Genomic DNA, 18,951 nt, shown 5'->3' with positions numbered 1-18,951 from the left:
GGGGATCAAATTAAATGCTCTTTTAGTTAGTTTAGTTGCTGCCACCCTGCTTTAACTTTTAACAAGCCTCAATTTGGCAGAGAATACCAACACATATGGGAATTATCCGGTTGCATATTATATATATATATATATATATATATATATATATATATATATATATATATATATATATATATATATATATATATATATACACACACACACACACACACACTGGTTGATTGCCATTTGTCATTTGTCTTCACTGTTTGACGCCGTGATGGTTCACTACAGCTGAGAGAAGAGCTGAGCAGCGTTGTCAATATTTACACATTCTTTTGGAGGCTCCCTCCCAACCTAATAAGACAAAACAAAAAATAAACTAAAATCAATCAAGAGTTTAAAATAAGCAATCTGTTCTTGGAAAATACACTTTTGTCTTTCACAAAAACCATATTTATAACATTTGTAGTGTACACACCTGCACCAGACATAAGACTTTGATACATCGTGTGTTGCCAGTTTAAAAGTTTTAATAAATAAAAATTTAACCTTGTCTATATTACTAATGGTGTTGGTACAGACTTCATCAAACTTTTCCCAAGTCGTGCACATTTTTACACGTCATATAGAAAAAAATGGACTTATAATTACAGAAGTATGAGTACAAAAGTATAACTACAAAAGATGATGACTGGAGTGCAGTTTTAAGCAGAAACAAGGCGATAATTCTCCAATTGCTGCTGATGCTATGACATGACCGATCAGACCGCAACACCGGCACTGTAATATGGTGTTAAGTTTCACACATATCCCTGGGTGTGACAAATCAAACTGCTTTAGATCACAGCCCTCTGTGTCACTGTGAACACTCCGTAGCCCAGTCAAAATGACTGAGACCGCCAGGGCTGTGATTTCTAATTTTTCCGGTTTCACTCCTTCCTCTCCCATCGTATTTGAAAAGCTTTTGCAGTGCCCCCGCCGATTATTTTGATAATGGACCAAATACGTTTGACAGAGAAGTCCGCAAATATGACCAACTTCACAACACAGAGTCGGAAAAAGACGCTCAAATGACCCACAATTCATGAAGGAAATTGTACACACTGTAGGTTTGGAGACTAATGACTGTATAAAGGAGTGGAGCTCAGTGAGGGACAAATGAATCCTGAAAAAGCTGCTGTTCCTGTTGTAAATTGCATAAAGATGCAACTGAATAAGAAGTCTGCGGGTCACAGAGCTTTCTCTTATCGTGCCTCTGTTCTGTGGAATGATCTCCCTGCATCAATAAAACAGTCAGATTCTGTGGAGACTTTCAAGTCCAGACTTAAGACACACTTCTTTTCTCTTTCATATGGCTAGCATACTGGTACAGTTTTGTTTTACGCTTTTTACTCTTTTAATTCATTTATTAGTAATTGGAGCGGGCCGCGGCCTCACCTTTACCTAAATTCTGGGTCTTTTAGTGAAGTTTAGGGCTAGCGGCCGGCAATCGCCTTAGTATTTCTTCTGTTTTTCTTGTTGATTAATGCTGGCAAATTATACAGCATTTTTTTTGTCTTTCTGATGCCTGATTCTTTTTTTTCTGTTTAAGGTGCAGCTCCATCCAGAGATGAGAGTTGTATTTGTGTTGGCGATCCTTCTGTCCTGTGCACCAACAGCAATTCTTGTATATTCACCCGTGAATTGTTTCTGGAATTTATGTTTGTAGCATGGCTCAAGCAGCGGGTCACCCCTTTGAGTCTGGTCTGCTTGAGGTTTCTTCCTCAGAGGAAGTTTTTCCTTACCACTGTTGCTCTGGGGGTTGGCAAAGTTGGACCTTACCTGTGTGAAGCACCTTGAGGCAACTCTGTTGTGATTTGGCGCAATATAAAGGAAAATAAATTGAAAAAAAAAAAACTTTAAAAGGGTCACACGTACGTCGATGTCATTGCAAGGCCACTGAGTTGCAGAAACATAAATCAGGCTTTACGATTTTAAGGTACCACTCAGCAGCAGACTTGACTAAATGTAACCTTTTTAATGTACATAATGTCCAGTGCTTACTCAAGGCAGGCGTTTATTTTTTCAGATGAGGTTTTGACCTAATCATTGAATTGGGACAAATGAGGCCGGTCCCGATTCAAGATCAGGCTTTTATCAAGTTAACACATAAGCCTAAATGGTGCTGGGGATCCCCTGTAGATTGTTCGGCACCTTTTTGCTTCATATTGTTCAAGTGAACACAGTGAAACTGTTTGACATTTAAATTTTGCTTTTATCGTATTTTATGAAATGTTCATTGTGATAAGAATCAATGAATACCTGTACTGGCTCCTTGGGTTGAGGTGTAACAGATTTGGAAATGTTGCCAACATCCTTCTGGACTTCTGTGAAGATTCGATTCAGGTTCTCCACCTTCTCATTTTTCACCGCATTGATCTGTGAAGCCAGAAACTGCATGTGAACAGGTACAACAAAAAGCTGCATCTGAGAATGCAAAGTGGTTTCAAAGACAACCAAGAGATCTTACATGTTTGAGGGCTGTAGTGACGGGCTTTGCTTTGTTCTTGGGCTTCAAATGCCTGTGCGCCACTTGAAAGACATTATTCTGCTTTTTCCCTTTTTGTTTATTCTTTGCCATGTTACCTGAGGAGAGAAAACCAATCCGTGTGGATACACTCGCTTTTATTTGTATGTTGGTTTAGCCAGAGTTTCCTCTGGCATTTTCTTTTAATGGTTTCAAACCCACAACCGTTGCACTTGTCTGTCCTAAAGGAGTCAGGTTCCACATTTAACACAGAAGTCCAGAAATTAAAACAGTTCGTAGGTGCACATCTTGGTTTACATCAACAGCTCACTGCTCCAGACGTTTGAGTCATGAAGCTCGAAGTCTACAACGTCAGAAATTCAGATGTTGGAATTGTGAATAATCTTGTGATAAGTGGAAGTCTAGTGTTGGGACAATAAGGCATCTTATCTGAACTCGCCCCGTGCTCAAGAGCATTTGGGAAGAGACTGTTTCATTTCTACAGCATCGTACAGGATAGGCAACTAACTCCTGACAAGATCTTTCCAATATTTGTTGCTCTTTACCTTCGATAACTCTCCCACCTACATTTTAACAAGCCCTCATGTTTGACTAGTCATTAACAAAGAGGTTATCCTAACCAAGTGGAAATCAGTTGCTCCACCTCACTTTAAAACTACAGCTAAAAGACAAGGTGTCTAGTCTACAGCTTGAGGACTGGGGACTTTTTATTGACTATAGGGAGAAATGAAAGCCTAGGGTCTACTTTATCCAAGTCTACTGGACTACAATGTAGCATACTGTGCTGAGTTTGTTTTTTCCTTATTTTTGTTTGTTGCATGGCTCACAAGGGCATCAGCCTTTTCACATTTGTTATGTGCCGTCCTTGACCTCACATGGTCTTCAATTCATGGAGTCCATTTCTGACAATTAACCTACTTGTGGGCATTTAAGTCATTGTATAGACTGGAGGGCAAACTTGCACCTTTCCTGTGTTTTTTTGTTAGTCTTGTTCTAGTTTGTTCTGCTTTGTCGTGTTTGTTTGTTTTTTTTATGTGGATGTTCAACACAAAATTTTCAGTAATACATTTTAAAAATTGCAATTATTCAAAATCTTCCAGAGATTTTCCAGTCAAACATTGCAATTTTATGCCCCACAGCATATCAGCGCATTTAACATCAGATGTGTTGCAGTTTTTGACAGCCATGTTAACCTTCCCAAACTCGTGCCGGCTGCTGCACCCCTCTAGAGGTTTGAGCTGTTGCCCATTTTTCATGCAAGTTAAGCGGCACACAGAACAAAAAAAAAAAACAAACACATGAGCCCTTACAATGAGACGTCATTCATTTGATAGATTAATTTATTCTTAAATCTTTGTTTACTGAGGCGTGGTTACAAAGGGTTGTAACGGTACTCCTTCCTCATGGTTTGGTACCAGTAACAGTACGACTCAAATCACATCACACCCTCTCAGCTTTCTCATATGAAAGCACAAAAGCCATACAAATTAGGAATAAGGCATAATCTATAAAAGTGTAATCAATAATTATTTTTATTAACGATTAATCTGTTAATCAGTTTATTAACTAAAAGTTAGTTATTTTGTGCATAAATGCTCAGAAAATAGTGAAAACAAAGCCCATGTACATCCCAAATGTCTTGTTTTGTCCACAACCCGAAGCTACTCAGTTTATTGTCAGAGAAGATTAAAGAAACTAGTAAAGAAACCACAACCTACTTATATTTAAAATGGTAATTGGAATAAATGGACTGCATTTACAGTAGTGTTCAGAATAATAGTAGTGCTATGTGACTAAAAAGATGAATCCAGGATTTGAGTATATTTCTTATTGTTACATGGGAAACAAGGTACCAGTAGATTCGGTAGATTCTCACAAATCCAACAAGACCAAGCATTCATGATATGCACACTCTTAAGGCTATGAAATTGGGCTATTAGTAAAAAAAAAACGTAAAAAAGGGGGTGTTCACAATAATAGTAGTGTGGCATTCAGTGAGTTTGTCAATTTTGTGGAACAAACAGGTGTGAATCAGGTGTCCCCTATTTAAGAATGAAGCCAGCACCTGTTGAACATGCTTTTCTCTTTGAAAGCCTGAGGAAAATGGGACATTCAAGACATTGTTCAGAAGTACAGCGTAGTTTGATTCAAAAGTTGATTGGAGAGGGGAAAACTTATACGCAGGTGCAAAAAATTATAAGCTGTTCATCTACAATGATCTCCAATGCTTTAAAATGGACAACAAAAAAAAAAACTGAGATGCGTGGAAGAAAATGGAAAACAACCATCAAAATGGATAGAAGAATAACCAGAATGGCAAAGGCTCATCCACTGATCAGTTCCAGGATGATCAAAGACAGTCTGGAGTTACCTGTAAGTGCTGTGACAGTTAGAAGATGCCTGTGTGAAGCTAATTTATTTGCAAGAATCCCCGGCAAAGTCCCTCTGTTAAATAAAAGACGTGCAGAAGAAGTTACAATTTGCCAAAGAACACATCAACAGGCCTAAAGAGAAATGGAGGAATATTTTGTGGACTGATGAGAGTAAAATTGTTCTTTTTGGGTCCAAGGGCCGCATGCAGTTTGTGAGACGACCCCAAACTCTGAATTCAAGCCACAGTTCACAGTGAAGACAGTGAAGCATGGTGGTGCAAACATCATGATATGGGCATGTTTCTCCTACTATGGTGTTGGGCCTATATATCGCATACCAGGTATCATGGATCAGTTTGGATATGTCAAAATAATTGAAGAGGTCATGTTGCCTTATGCTGAAGAGGACATGCCCTTGAAATGGGTGTTTCAACAAGATAATGACCCCAAGCACACTAGTAACCAAGCAAAATCTTGGTTCCAAACAAACAAAATTGCCTTGCAAATGTGAAGAAATCATGAAAAACTGTGTTATACAACTAAATACTAGGTTAGTGATTCACAGGATTGCTAAAAAAGCAGTTTGAACATAATAGTTTTGAGTTTGTAGCATCAACAGCAGATGCTACTATTATTGTGAACACCCCCTTTTCTACTTTTTTTTTTTACTAATAGCCCAATTTCACAGCCTTACGAGTGTGCATATCATGAATGCTTGGTCTTGTTGGATTTGTGAGAATCTACTGAATCTACTGGTACCTTGTTTCCCATCTAACAATAAGAAATATACTCAAAACCTGGATTAATCTTTTTAGTCACATAGCACTACTATTATTCTGAACACTACTGTATATATCACTTTTAAAAAGCTGAAATCAGAGAATTTGGAGGGTTTTACTTAAATACTCAATAACTATCAAAACAGTTGTAACTGATTGGTCAATCAATTGTGGAAGCTTCAATAATATCATTTAAAATGTTCAACAACTCGTGTGAGTATCAACATTTTCTACATAAATATTTTACCTAGTTTTTACTTTACATATTCACATTAGGGCTGCAACTAATGATTATTTTCATAATCGATTAATTATGTTCTTGATTAGTCCATGAAAATTACTGTTATCCAGAGGCCAAGATGATTCATTCAGCGCTAATTTTTTGTCCACACAACCAAAGATATTCATATTCAATTTACTGCCACATAGGAGCAAAAAAGAAGAAACAAGAAACTGTTCACATTTAAACGCTGAAATTAAACAATTTGGATTTCTTTTTAAATGACACAAAACAATTAATCGATTATTAAAATAGCCATCCATTAATTTAATAGTTGTTGCAGCTTGAACTCACATTCAAGACAAACAACTGAACATGATAAAAGAATTCATAGTTGCAGATCTCACTGTTATTCGTGGTTTGGCATGTCTAAAATATTGCATGTTTTGGGTTTCACCCTTTTTCTCATTTTACAGCCTCATTGGTTACTTGCGAAAATCGGTGCACTTCGTTCATATTTTGGTCACATAGTGTGACAACAGGCTGAAGGACACACAGTGAGTCAAAGTGTGGCTACAGCTCAAAGTGACACCGTCCACCTCACAGTTACAGAGGCTCCATCAAGCCTGGGAAATGAGATTGTGGTGGACCTTCAGCCAGTTTTCAGTGCAGATATTACAAATATTTCACACCCTTATCTTCACAAGGTTTTTGTGGGGGGTTTTTTAAACACAACAACAATGACACTGGTGTTTGTGGTGTTCTCAGTGTCGCCCCTCTGACCGAGGACAAAGGACATCCCCGGCGTCTACACTTTTACCAAGTGATGCTGCTGAAGGTCATCACAGGCAAACACAATAAAGTCCAACGATGCCACCTGTCATCCACCACTGTCAGCTCAGACAGTGAAGCCACAGCGGGCAATGACGACCAGGACTGCAGTGGGAAAGAGCTATAAAAATGATGAATTGTGGCCATTATATATATATATATATCTATATCTATATCTATATATCTATATATATCTATATATATATCTATATATCTATATATATCACTCCCTGGTGGCTGGATGCAGCACCTGCATCCATGAGGAGGTATGAATTAGATTCTGGACAAAGGAAAATGCAAAATCATGCACAAAAAAAATTCTACTTTGTGTAAAACATTAATTGTGTGTCAGTAGCATTTTGGCATTGCTGTTGCACAGCAGAAGAAAATGTAGGTGTACTATCTTACAAGCAACAAACGGTTCGATTTAGGGTTGGAAACTGTCATTTGATGGAGTCCCCATTTAATCAATGAACTTTGATGTTCAAATTCAATGTACAGTTGAATACAACCCATTTACCTTTTCTGCATCATATGCACAATGTAGTTTTATAATTTACATTAAATTAATTTTTTATATCTGTTATGGGGGAGGTAGTTTCTATAGTATGAATCATATTTCATGGAATGTCCATCGATTCTTTTAGTACTTGTAATAGATTTAGAAGCAACAACCTCGGTCATAAAGGATCTTATGGGTGTGTTCTTTTAATTACAGCCCAACAAATATGGTTATTTTGGGGGTCAATATTGACCTTAGGGAGCAGAAAATTTACAATACCAATGTATCTGCCAAAATATACAATAAAAATGGAAAGATTCCTCACATTTCATTATCAAAGACATATAATTGAGGTTTGATGTTTTGCAGTTTAAACATGGACTTTATTATAAATATAACCAAAAACAACCAACATACTGCCTTCACTTGAATTGGCGATCACAAAGTCAAATGGCTCAGTATTTGCATAAAACAATCTTCAAGGCTATTTTGGCCCCACCTTGCTGGTGGCATAGGAACCACTTGTTTCTTGTCACTGTAAAACAGTCACTCTGACTGAATATGAATGGCAGCTGGTCACTTTGCCTCTGTCTCTTGTTGCAAAAGTGACCAATGGGTGATGAGGAATGTAACCATACTTGATGCTCCCTCTGCTGGACAAACTACATAATGACATTATTTACAATAGCCACAGCTTTCTGCATTGTTTAAACAGTAAAATAAAAGTTTGGTCTCTGCAAAAATAATGCTGATATTGATATGATTGTGATATTCTAGGCCAACAAATGTATTACATGAGCCCTAGTTAGTTGTTTGTTCTTCAAATACAGAGATGCTTAAATTCTTATCTTTGGCTATAAATCAATCTGAATGGAAGGCCATGGGCTAAAAGTATTTATCTTGGTTGAATTACAGACAATTTCAACCAAATTAATTATATTTTATAGAAAATTTTAATTACAAATCTAAAATGAAGATTCGACATCATAATGTTACTTCTGTTTAATTTGCTTAACAGCAATGTATTCACTCTAAAGCGAGTTTTTGGTGCTTTTGCAGGTACAACCAAGTCTGTTCTAAACAGATCCACACTAGTGGACTTTACACGCCGATCACACCGCACACCTCTATTTAGCAGAACTTTCTTGATAACATACATAGGTGAGAGATTCCGCATCCCCAGGACATTACAGGTATGTAAAATCTGCATCTTTTTTACATTCTGTGTTGTTTCTTCAAAGGAACGGCATTAAACCGAACCCTGTAATGAGGCTGCAAGTCAATGTTTTGTGCTGAATATTTCTCATGCAAATTACACTCAACACTATATTACAGTAATATCAGATGACTCAACTTATTGATGAAATCTTCAACAGCTTTTAGCTACAATTCAAACGTGACCATGCAACTCACCCCGGAAAAGAGAGGTATCATATGACTGGCATTTCCCAGGTGAAAAAGAGTTAATTATTTTCACTGATTTATCTATCAGCTGATTTAAAAAAATATGGCTGCTACAAATACAACATCCATTCCCATTTAAACTACCCAACATCATAACCCTACGTTAAGGGAGAGTAGTTTCTTACTAAATACCGTATGTGGAAAATAGCCACTTCATTAACAAAAATTAATAAATAAATAAATAAGGCGGTTACTATGCATATGGTATTGTACGCAAACCGTGAATTGGCAACATCTTGGATCATACGTAACCCCAATCTTAAGCCTAAACCTTAAGTTGTGAGCTTGAAATTCATCAGCTGCCTTCTACGTAGCTTCAGCACCAAAATGTCCCTTTTTATTTTGCAATAATCACGGCAGTTTCTTACTGGATGCTGTATGAAGTGGCTGGTACCATAGCAATAGAGACTCATTTAAAAAAAAAAAATTGTGTTGAATGGGACTTTGGGTTAAATAGGACCTTGGGTAAGCTGATTCCCTATTTCAAGGACCCATAATTCCTTGCACATGGAGACCAGTTCTGGCCTCAACCTGCACTCTCTTTGCTGTGAATAAAAGCGTGAAAATCGGTCTCTTAAAGCTTTCAAGAGCAACAAAAGTGCTCAGTAATAAGACCAGAAAACAAGTTGAGTACAGTTAACACGTTAAGTTGGACCTGATTAAATACACAGAGTGTGTTTATACATTTCGAAAACATCCAAAAGTGTTGGGGTCATTAGTACGGGCATGTGCTAGTTTGTGCACATATTATTCGAGCGGTGCATGTAATTTTATACTGCACTAGCACTGGTGCAAGTAACTTTATCCAAGTTTTATCAACTATAACCACCAGTAGAATGAACCAATAAAGGAATAAATAAGGAAAAAAAAAACAATTTCCAGTGTGTTGTCTTTGTCTTCCCTGTGTTTTATGACTCTCACACACGGAGCGAGTTGCTGTGCTCTATTTGTTGGGGAAAGCTGACAAACGTCACCAGCGGCGCCGTCCCTGGGTTCACAACATCCTCATGAGACGTTCCCAATTCGGGGAGTTTCATTATTTGCTGCGGGAGCTGCAGCAAATAACTGGAGCTGCAGGACCTCCAGTTTGAGGACCTCCTGTCCCGTTCGCACGTGCACATGTAAACAAAGAAAAGAAAAAACTGGCTGCCACTGCAGTTCCTCGCTCTGTCCCCCCTCAAACTCTGTCATCATTGTGTTATAAACCAGTCACCATTTGTTTTATTATATATCTGTGTAGTTAATAAAATTATCTTCACGGACGATTAGTTTGCACGCACACGTGGAAAAAAAAAATAGAAAAAAAAAATAATTGTGGCAGTCAATAACGGTTACTTTTTTAGACCAAGCAGAGGGAAAAAAATATGGACTCACTCAATTCTGAGGAATAAATTATGGAATCACCCTGTAAATTTTCATCCCCAAAACTAACACCTGCATCATATCAGATCTGCTCGTTAGTCTGCATCTAAAAAGGAGTGATCACACCTTGGAGAGCTGTTGCACCAAGTGGACTGACATGAATCATGGCTCCAACACGAGAGATGTCAATTGAAACAAAGGAGAGGATTATCAAACTCTTAAAAGAGGGTAAATCATCATGCAATGTTGCAAAAGATGTTGGTTGTTCAAGTCAGCTGTGTCTAAACTCTGGACCAAATACAAACAACATGGGAAGGTTGTTAAAGGCAAACATACTGGTAGACCAAGGAAGACATCAAAGCGTCAAGACAGAAAACTTAAAGCAATATGTCTCAAAAATCGAAAATGCACAACAAGGGAGGAAACTGGAGTCAACGTCTGTGACGAACTGTAATAAACCACCTAAAGGAAATGGGATTTACATACAGAAAAGCTAAACGAAAGCCATCATTAACACCTAAACAGAAAAAAACAAGGTTACAATGGGCTAAGGAAAGGCAATCGTGGACTGTGGATGACTGGATGAAAGTCATATTCAGTGATGAATCTCGAATCTGCATTGGGCAAGGTGATGATGCTGGAACTTTTGTTTGGTGCCGTTCCAATGAGATTTATAAAGATGACTGCCTGAAGAGAACATGTAAATTTCCACAGTCATTGATGATATGGGGCTGCATGTCAGGTAAAGGCACTGGGGAGATGGCTGTCATTACATCATCAATAAATGCACAAGTTTATGTTAATATTTTGGACACTTTTCTTATCCCATCAATTGAAAGGATGTTTGGGGATGATGAAATCATTTTTCAAGATGATAATGCATCTTGCCATAGAGCAAAAACTGTGAAAACATTTCTTGCAAAAAGACACATAGGGTCAATGTCATGGCCTGCAAATAGTCCGGATCTTAATCCAATTGAAAATCTTTGGTGGAAGTTGAACAAAATGGTCCATGACAAGGCTCCAACCTGCAAAGCTGATCTGGCAACAGCAATCAGAGAAAGTTGGAGCCAGATTGATGAAGAGTACTGTTTGTCACTCATTAAGTCCATGCCTCAGAGACTGCAAGCTGTTATAAAAGCCAGAGGTGGTGCAACAAAATACTAGTGATGTGTTGGAGCGTTCTTTTGTTTTTCATGATTCCATAATTCTTTCCTCAGAATTGAGTGATTCCATATTTTTTCCCTCTGCTTGGTCTAAAAAAGTAACCGTTACTGACTGCCACAATTTTTTTCCTGATTTCTTATAGTGTTTCTTAAAGCCAGAAAGTTGCCATTTGAAATGACTTTAGTTTTGTGTCACGTCTGTGATCTGCTTTTTTTCTACAAAATTAAACAACTGGATCCGAGGCTCATCCTCCGAGGCCGGTGATTCCATAATTTTTGCCAGGGGTTGTATTAATTTTAATTTTAATTCCAGTTAACACAGTCATCAATGATTCAGGAAGAACCAGAACTATTGCAAGCGCATTGTGGGTTCCCAAAAGACTGTGTTAAATTCAGCTGATACTAATATGAGGAATACATGTTATTAGGTGGTACTCTGTATCAGTGTCAAAGATAAATGCTTTCAGTTTTTGACAAGAATGGGCTTGTTTATGAATGAAAACTGATTTTTTTGTTGTTGTTGTTGTTGTTGCTGTTGTTAAATTGCTGTTTGAAGAAAAATTAATTGAAGCTGTCACTTCCAACTTTGTGAATTTGTAACAGACACTTTTAAACACAACTGTGACATTTTACACTAATTGTTAATTAGAAAAACAAAACACAAATTCATCAGTAGAAACATGGAAGCAGACTTTTGTCTGTAGGCTTGAATTTTTGAGTTGAGTTTTTGTTTTCACTACCATAGCTAAAGAAAACAACCAGCTATTAAATTACAAAACTATAGTTCAAAACTAAAATAATTATGTATAGAGTTAATGGCCAGCACATGAAAACACAAAGATAAGTATCTATGACCACTCTCATACACAACAACTACAAATAAACACTTTGGGGTTTTTTTTTTTTCATTATACAAAACCACACACACACAAAAAAAATCTGTTATTAATTTTTAACGTGTATTTTAAAAGGTGAAAATTGTTTGTTTTTTTCAGTCGGTACTGTACAAGACTAACTACTTTTCTTTCAAAGTGTTGCGTGTAAACACTGTGACCGTCTAAATCATCTAAATTTATTATATTATGTTAAATATCATATTAAAAATCCTCGGACTGAAGATAAGTTAACACAAAAATCGTAGATAAAATGATTTAGAATAAAATATACACACACATACCTTCACGTGTTGTTGGTCGTAGTACAAACTACCTACGTCATACATAAGCGACAGGACAAGCGTCGAGTTGCCAAATCTCAGGAGTAAACCAAGCAATTTAAAAAAACGGTGCTGAATAAAAATGAAAGCCACATCAGAGTAACATAAATTTGTTTGGAAGTGATTAAAATTAATTTTGTTTTTCCGTTAAAACCAGGTTAAACTTTCAATGACGTAAACCACAAAGACGCTGACCACAATCCTTGCAGTCTCATTAGTAACCAGCAGGGGTCACTGTAATACAAGCACAGATATGTACTTATGTGCAGTTATTTATTCTGAAAATACTTTGTTGTCCTTTCACAGCACATGATGTTCAGACGATAAAGTGAAAGCTCTTTCATGAATTTTACATTTAAAATCTCTGTTAAGATCAAAACTTTATTAACATTACATTTCATCCTTATGGAATTCATGAGAAATTCATGGGGAATAACCACCAATAGAGGGCGCTATTGTAAGTGAGATGCTTAGAATTGGTGGTCATCTGTTTCCATTCTGAAGACAGAGATGGATAGAGAATGTCTAAATATTTATGGACCTTCCAAATTAGAAGTCCTTCCTCCCAGCCTTCCTTCCTTCCTTCCTTCCTGTTTGCATTGTGCAAACACCTAGTAAACGTGGGCTCCTAATTTTAAATAGATAAAACTACTGATCAGTCAAGATCAGAGTTCAGTGAGGAGGATTAAAGTTGCCTTTAATTTCACTCAATTCTGTCTTTGATGTCATTGGTGGCTTTAATCAAAACTTGGTTTTGGTTGCCCAGCAAACATACTGTCAGAGTTGAAGCAATCATAAATGTCTATGAAATCTCACATTGCCAGGGTACCCTGCTAGAACTAAAATAAATGATCAATTATAAGAAAGTTGTAATTCAAATGTAAGCTTGCTTTTTTTTGGGGGGGGGGGGGGGGGGGGGTTTGTTTGTTTTGTTTTTATTGAGTTGTTCCAAGCAGAATTGGTATGTTAATGTTTCCTGTTTTGGGTTCAACCTTACAATTCCTAGAAATACTGGATAATAACATTCCATAACATAACAATAGCCATCATTTGGACTTTAGAAAAATGTAACAAAACAATAATATCAACAATATTTTACATCTATATTGCTAATGCTGTAGTTAGCAAGCTAGTCTTTGCTGTGCACATTGTTAGCCCATAGCTGCCATCTTGTTTAAGTTTTTGAATGAAGTTGCACAATGTAAACCAGGCAGTATACTAACTGCTTACACCGCACATTTGTGGAGACAGTCGGTCATCCAGTCTCCTGACTAACTACTAAATGTTTCAAATTCAGAGTCGCAATAGCACAGCCATTTTCCAGCTGATAACAGAGCTAACTGAAATACTGTAGCGATCATGATGATAAACATCTTTAAACCACTTCTTGTAACCCCCCAACACTGTGGTGACTGAGAACAAGTTCACCAAAGAGCAGTTTTTGGGGCAGGTGATCTTCAGACAGTCGGCAGACTTGACCCACCTAGCGACGCTTCCGTTAGCTGATGTGAGCTTATATGCTCATACAACCTGCAGACTGGAAGATGGCCACCTGAGGAACCCATCAGTCCAAGTGATATAGAGGATCCCTTGCAGGATCCCTTGCAGGCAGTAGATGTGAAAGGCCTCGAGGCTCCTGATATGGGCTCTGTAGATGGTCCACCCTTAAAGCCATAGAAGCATATGCAGAAGCAGAAGCTTTGTAAACTGAGTCCTTGGTGGATACAGGGATACATTGATTGAGAAGCACACAGTGTGAGAGGTGGGCAAAGGCAGTAGATGCTTGCCAAATCGTGTGCTGTACCTCTTCATCAACACTACAGGTCTGAGTCACGACATTGCCAAGTTAGGCAAATCTCCTGACAAGTCTTCAGCTCCAGACTTTAGGTACCAGTCAGGAGCATCATTGCCAAGGTGGGTAGTTGATAGATAACCTGGGCCTTTCTGGCATTGATGTCAAGACCAGTGCTACCACACATATCTGCCATGGTGTAGAGTGTCCTTTGGAGGCCAGCTGCTGACTAACTTGGTGAAGGCAGCATCCTCTGCATACTGGAGGTCAAATATTACTTCACTCCGGGTTTTCGTCGTGGCATTGAGTCACCACAGATTTAGGAAACTTCCAGCAAGCTGATAGCGGAAGGCAATGCTGTCCTCGGGATCAAGTTTGTGATGAGCAAGTGTGGACACAGCCACTAGGTAGATTCACACCAACGTGAACCTCAAAGGGCCCCCTGCCACAAATTGGGCAAACAAAGGCCATATAAACATGTCATAAAAGATGATATTAGTACACCAGGTGGCAGTGTCTAGCTTCCTTGTTGGACTGTAACAGGCCATCATAACCACAGGAACCAGAAAGGTTGAAGATATTTTGACAGGTTTGAAACAACCATTGTGAAATGACCATCTTGGTAAAAGTGTGTAGTCAGCTGTCAAATCCTGGCACTGCAAGTTTCAAAACCCTTCTTAATAATACACTGAACTCTGATGTTTTCAACAGAATTTAAGCTACTGTTTTGAAATTCTTTTTTTCCATTCTTTTTCTGCATACAGTGAAACTAATTTTCTACCAGAAATCAATTTACACTGAGAACCAAACCTATGAATAAAAGGTGCACAACACACATAAATATTTCAGGCAATGACAATTTTGAGGAAAATCTTCCAATTTATTCTCATTTTTCATTTGTGCATCAACAGTAATTTAAAAATTTGAAAATTTAATGCACTGCCACACTGCAGAATTCAGATGGGAGATTTAATTTAAGAAATAAATCAGTAATGAAGTTGGAAGGCTCTTTAAAAAAAAAAAAAAAGAAATCCAATTAAATACAAATCAGTTTTCTGATAAACTGCAGGACACTTAAAATACATTATGCATTTTACAGATGAAATATGAACACATAATTCAGTTGTTTGGATATATTGTAAATAATATTTCTATAGCACCTTTCACAGATGTTACAAAATGCTTTGCAATACAATATAAAACTAATACGTCATGCAACAAAGTGATACCCCACAGAATGAAACATATACAAACTCAAGCAAACATCAGCATAGAAATGAGAAGAAATGGCACTGAAATATGTAATTATCTGACTTAGTGGAATCAAATATATGGCAAATGGAATAGGTCCTAAAATTGAGCCTTGTGGAACACCACATGGCCCAGTCACACTATGAAGTGAAGTGATTGACAGTGGCTGACATAGCACATTCTCAAATTTCTGTGAAACACTGGAGAAGGCTTACTCCAAAGGTCCAAACTTGCTGACTTGATTCAGCCTTACACTTCAGCCCGCAGCCTCAGATCTTTAGGTCAGAACCTGTTGATGGTTCCTCGAACCTCCTTTAAAACTCGAGGAGACCGATCTTTTAAAGCCGTAGCGCCTCGTCTCTGGAACGAACTCCCTCTGTCCCTGCGATCCCTGGACTCTGTTGAGATGTTCAAAAAGCAACTAAAGACTCTACTTTTTAAACAGGCTTTTCATGGCCAATAATCTTTTAGTACTGAGTGTGTATTTTTACTGTATATTTTTATTGTTTTACCTTGTAAAGCGCTTTGTGACCCCTGTCTGTGAAAAGCGCTATATAAATAAAGTTTACTTACTTACTTACTTACTTAACATACAAATAAATTATTTAAAAAAAAAAATCATACATTGGGATTTCTGGATTTTTTTTTTTTTTTTAGATTATGTCTCTCACAGTGGACATGCATCTAAGATAAAAAATTTCAGACCCCTCCATGATTTCTAAGTAGGAGAACTTGCAAAATCGCAGGGTGTTCAAATACTTATTTTCCACACTGTATACGAGGTCTGTCAATAAAGTATAGGTCCTTTTTATTTATTTTTTTTAAACTATATGGATTTCATTCATATGTTTTTACGTCAGACATGCTTGAACCCTCGTGCGCATGCGTGAGTTTTTCCATGCCTGTCGGTGACGTCATTCGCCTGTGAGCACTCCTTGTGGGAGGAGTCGTCCAGCCCGTCGTCGGAATTCCTTTGTCTGAGAAGATGCTGAGAGACTGGCACTTTGTTTGATCAAAATTTTTTCTAAACCTGTGAGACACATCGAAGTGGACACGGTTCGAAAAATTAAGCTGGTTTTCGGTGAAAATTTTAACAGCTGATGAGAGATTTTGAGGTGATACTGTTGCTTTAAGGACTTCCCACGGAGCGAGACGTTGTGCACTGTTAAAGGAGATTTTTTTTAATGAAAGACGTGCGGACGGATTGCAGCGTCGGCTCGCAGCCGCTGCGACGCTCCGCCACAGGAAAAACACCTCCGTTGGAAGCCTTAAGGACAAGTTGGAACATGTCCAGCTGTTAAACAATTTCTCATATACTCACTCCACTGAAAGCCATCAAAAGCTACCTGGATTTTACAAATGGTTATCAACACGGAGGTGTTTTTCCTGTGCCGCCACACCGCGCCGGCTGCGTCCCGACGCGCGGACCCGTCCGCACGTCTTTCATTAAAAAAATCTCCTTTAACAGTGGAATATCCGGATAAAATGCTGAAACCGACTTTTTCTGAAACTTCTCTGTTCTCTCACGATGTCCTGGATCAATAGAGCCTGAAATGTGGAGGTTTTCAGCTTGAAACAGGCTGACAACGGCGCCTGGGACCGCTGCACGACGTCTCGCTCCGTGGGAAGTCCTTAAAGTGACAGTATCACCTCAAAATCTCTCATCAGCCGTTAAAATTTTCACCGAAAACCAGCTTCATTTTTCGAACCGTGTCCACTTCGATGTGTCTCACAGGTTTAGAAAAAATTTTGATCAAACAAAGCGCCAGTCTCTCAGCAACTTCTCAGACAAAGGAATTCCGACGACGGGCTGGACGACTCCTCCCACAAGGAGTGCTCACAGGCGAATGACGTCACCGACAGGCGTGGAAAAACTCACGCATGTGCACGAGGGTTCATGCATGTCTGACGTAAAAACATATGAATGAAATCCATATAGTTTTTGAAAAAAATAAAAAGGACCTATACTTTATTGACAGCCCTCATATATATATATATATACTCAACAAAAATATAAATGCAACACTTTTGGTTTTGCTCCCATTTTGTATGAGATGAACTCAAAGATCTAAAACTTTTTCCACATACACAGTATCACCATTTCCCTCAAATATTGTTGACAAACCAGTCGAAATCTGTGATAGTGAGCACTTCTCCTTTGCTGAGATAATCCATCCCACCTCACAGGTGTGCCATACCAAGATGCTGATTAGACACCATGATTAGTGCACAGGTGTGCCTTAGACTGCCCACAATAAAAGGCCACTCTGAAAGGTGCAGTTTTGTTTTATTGGGGGGGATACCAGTCAGTATCTGGTGTGACCACCATTTGCGTCATGCAGTGCAACACATCTCCTTCGCATCATCCGTGAAGAGAACACCTCTCCAACGTGCCAAACGCCAGCAAATGTGAGCATTTGCCCACTCAAGTTGGTTACGACAACGAACTGGAGTCAGGTCTAGACCCTGATGAGGACGACGAGCATGCAGATGAGCTTCCCTGAGATGGTTTCTGACAGTTTGTGCAGAAATTCTTTGGTTATGCAAACCGATTGTTCCAGCAGCTGTCCGAGTGGCTGGTCTCAGACGATCTTGGAGGTGAACATGCTGGATGTGGAGGTCCTGGGCTGGTGTGGTTACACGTGGTCTGTGGTTGTGAGGCTGCTTGGATGTACTGCCAAATTCTCTGAAACGACTTTGGAGACGGCTTATGGTAGAGACATGAACATTCAATACACGAGCAACAGCTCTGGTTGACATTCCTGCTGTCAGCATGCCAATTGCACGCTCCCTCAAATCTTGCGACATCTGTGGCATTGTGCTGTGTGATAAAACTGCACCTTTCAGAGTGGCCTTTTATTGTGGGCAGTCTAAGGCACACCTGTGCACTAATCATGGTGTCTAATCAGCATCTTGGTATGGCACACCTGTGAGGTGGGATGGATTATCTCAGCAAAGGAGAAGTGCTCACTATCACAGATTTAGACTGGTTTGTGAACAATATTTGAGAGAAATGGTGATATTGTGTATGTGGAAAAAGTTTTAGATCTTTGAGTTCATCTCGTACAAAATGGGAGCAAAACCAAAAGTGTTGCGTTTATATATATATATATATATATATATATATATATATATATATATATATATATATATATATATATATATATATATATAAAGTATATGTGCGTGTGTGTGTGTGTGTGTGTGAGTGAGTGAGAGAGAGAGAGAGAGAGAGAGAGAGAGAGAGAGAGAGAGAGAGAGAGAGAGAGAGAGAGAGAGAGAGTGAATGAATGTGATATATCATTATAAAACACTTTGACCTTCTGATTCAGATGGAAAAGCACTACGTACTGTATATAAATGTACTCTGTTTATAAATACACTACTGCATTTTTAACATTGCAAAATTGGACACTAACAGAGGCTGCCAAGGTTTGTGTCCTTGCCCCTAGTGCTTAAAAATATGCATCTCATCCGGGAAACT

At 38.4% G+C, this 18,951-nt stretch overlaps 1 protein-coding gene across 1 annotated transcript; it reads right to left on the bottom strand.

Annotated features, from left to right (window-relative positions):
- Positions 1–206: 206 nt before the first annotated feature.
- On the bottom strand, positions 207–12,455 carry rbis (ribosomal biogenesis factor). Its single transcript, XM_034166619.1, has 4 exons — positions 12,386–12,455; positions 2,495–2,610; positions 2,287–2,403; positions 207–339 (listed from the first exon to the last, which is right to left on the bottom strand). Exons 2-4 carry the CDS (start codon positions 2,603–2,605, stop codon positions 271–273), a joined length of 297 nt encoding a protein of 98 aa, XP_034022510.1. The 5' UTR covers positions 2,606–2,610; positions 12,386–12,455; the 3' UTR covers positions 207–270.
- Between the last annotated feature and the right edge of the window lie 6,496 nt (positions 12,456–18,951).

The sequence above is a fragment of the Thalassophryne amazonica genome, chromosome 1 (genome assembly GCF_902500255.1).
Source record: "Thalassophryne amazonica chromosome 1, fThaAma1.1, whole genome shotgun sequence".
In the NCBI taxonomy this organism is placed as follows: domain Eukaryota; kingdom Metazoa; phylum Chordata; class Actinopteri; order Batrachoidiformes; family Batrachoididae; genus Thalassophryne; species Thalassophryne amazonica.
The sequence above is the reverse complement of the archived record's forward strand: the minus strand, read 5'-3'. Positions and strand labels throughout refer to the sequence as shown.

Coding starts and splice junctions, on each gene's coding strand:
- rbis (XM_034166619.1), bottom strand. CDS start 2,605: ATGGCAAAGAATAAACAAAAAGGGAAAAAGCAGAATAATGTCTTTCAA. Junction 2,404..2,494: donor TCACTACAGCCCTCAAACAT/GTAAGATCTCTT, acceptor CTGGCTTCACAG/ATCAATGCGGTGAAAAATGA. Junction 340..2,286: donor AACCCAAGGAGCCAGTACAG/GTATTCATTGAT, acceptor TTGTCTTATTAG/GTTGGGAGGGAGCCTCCAAA.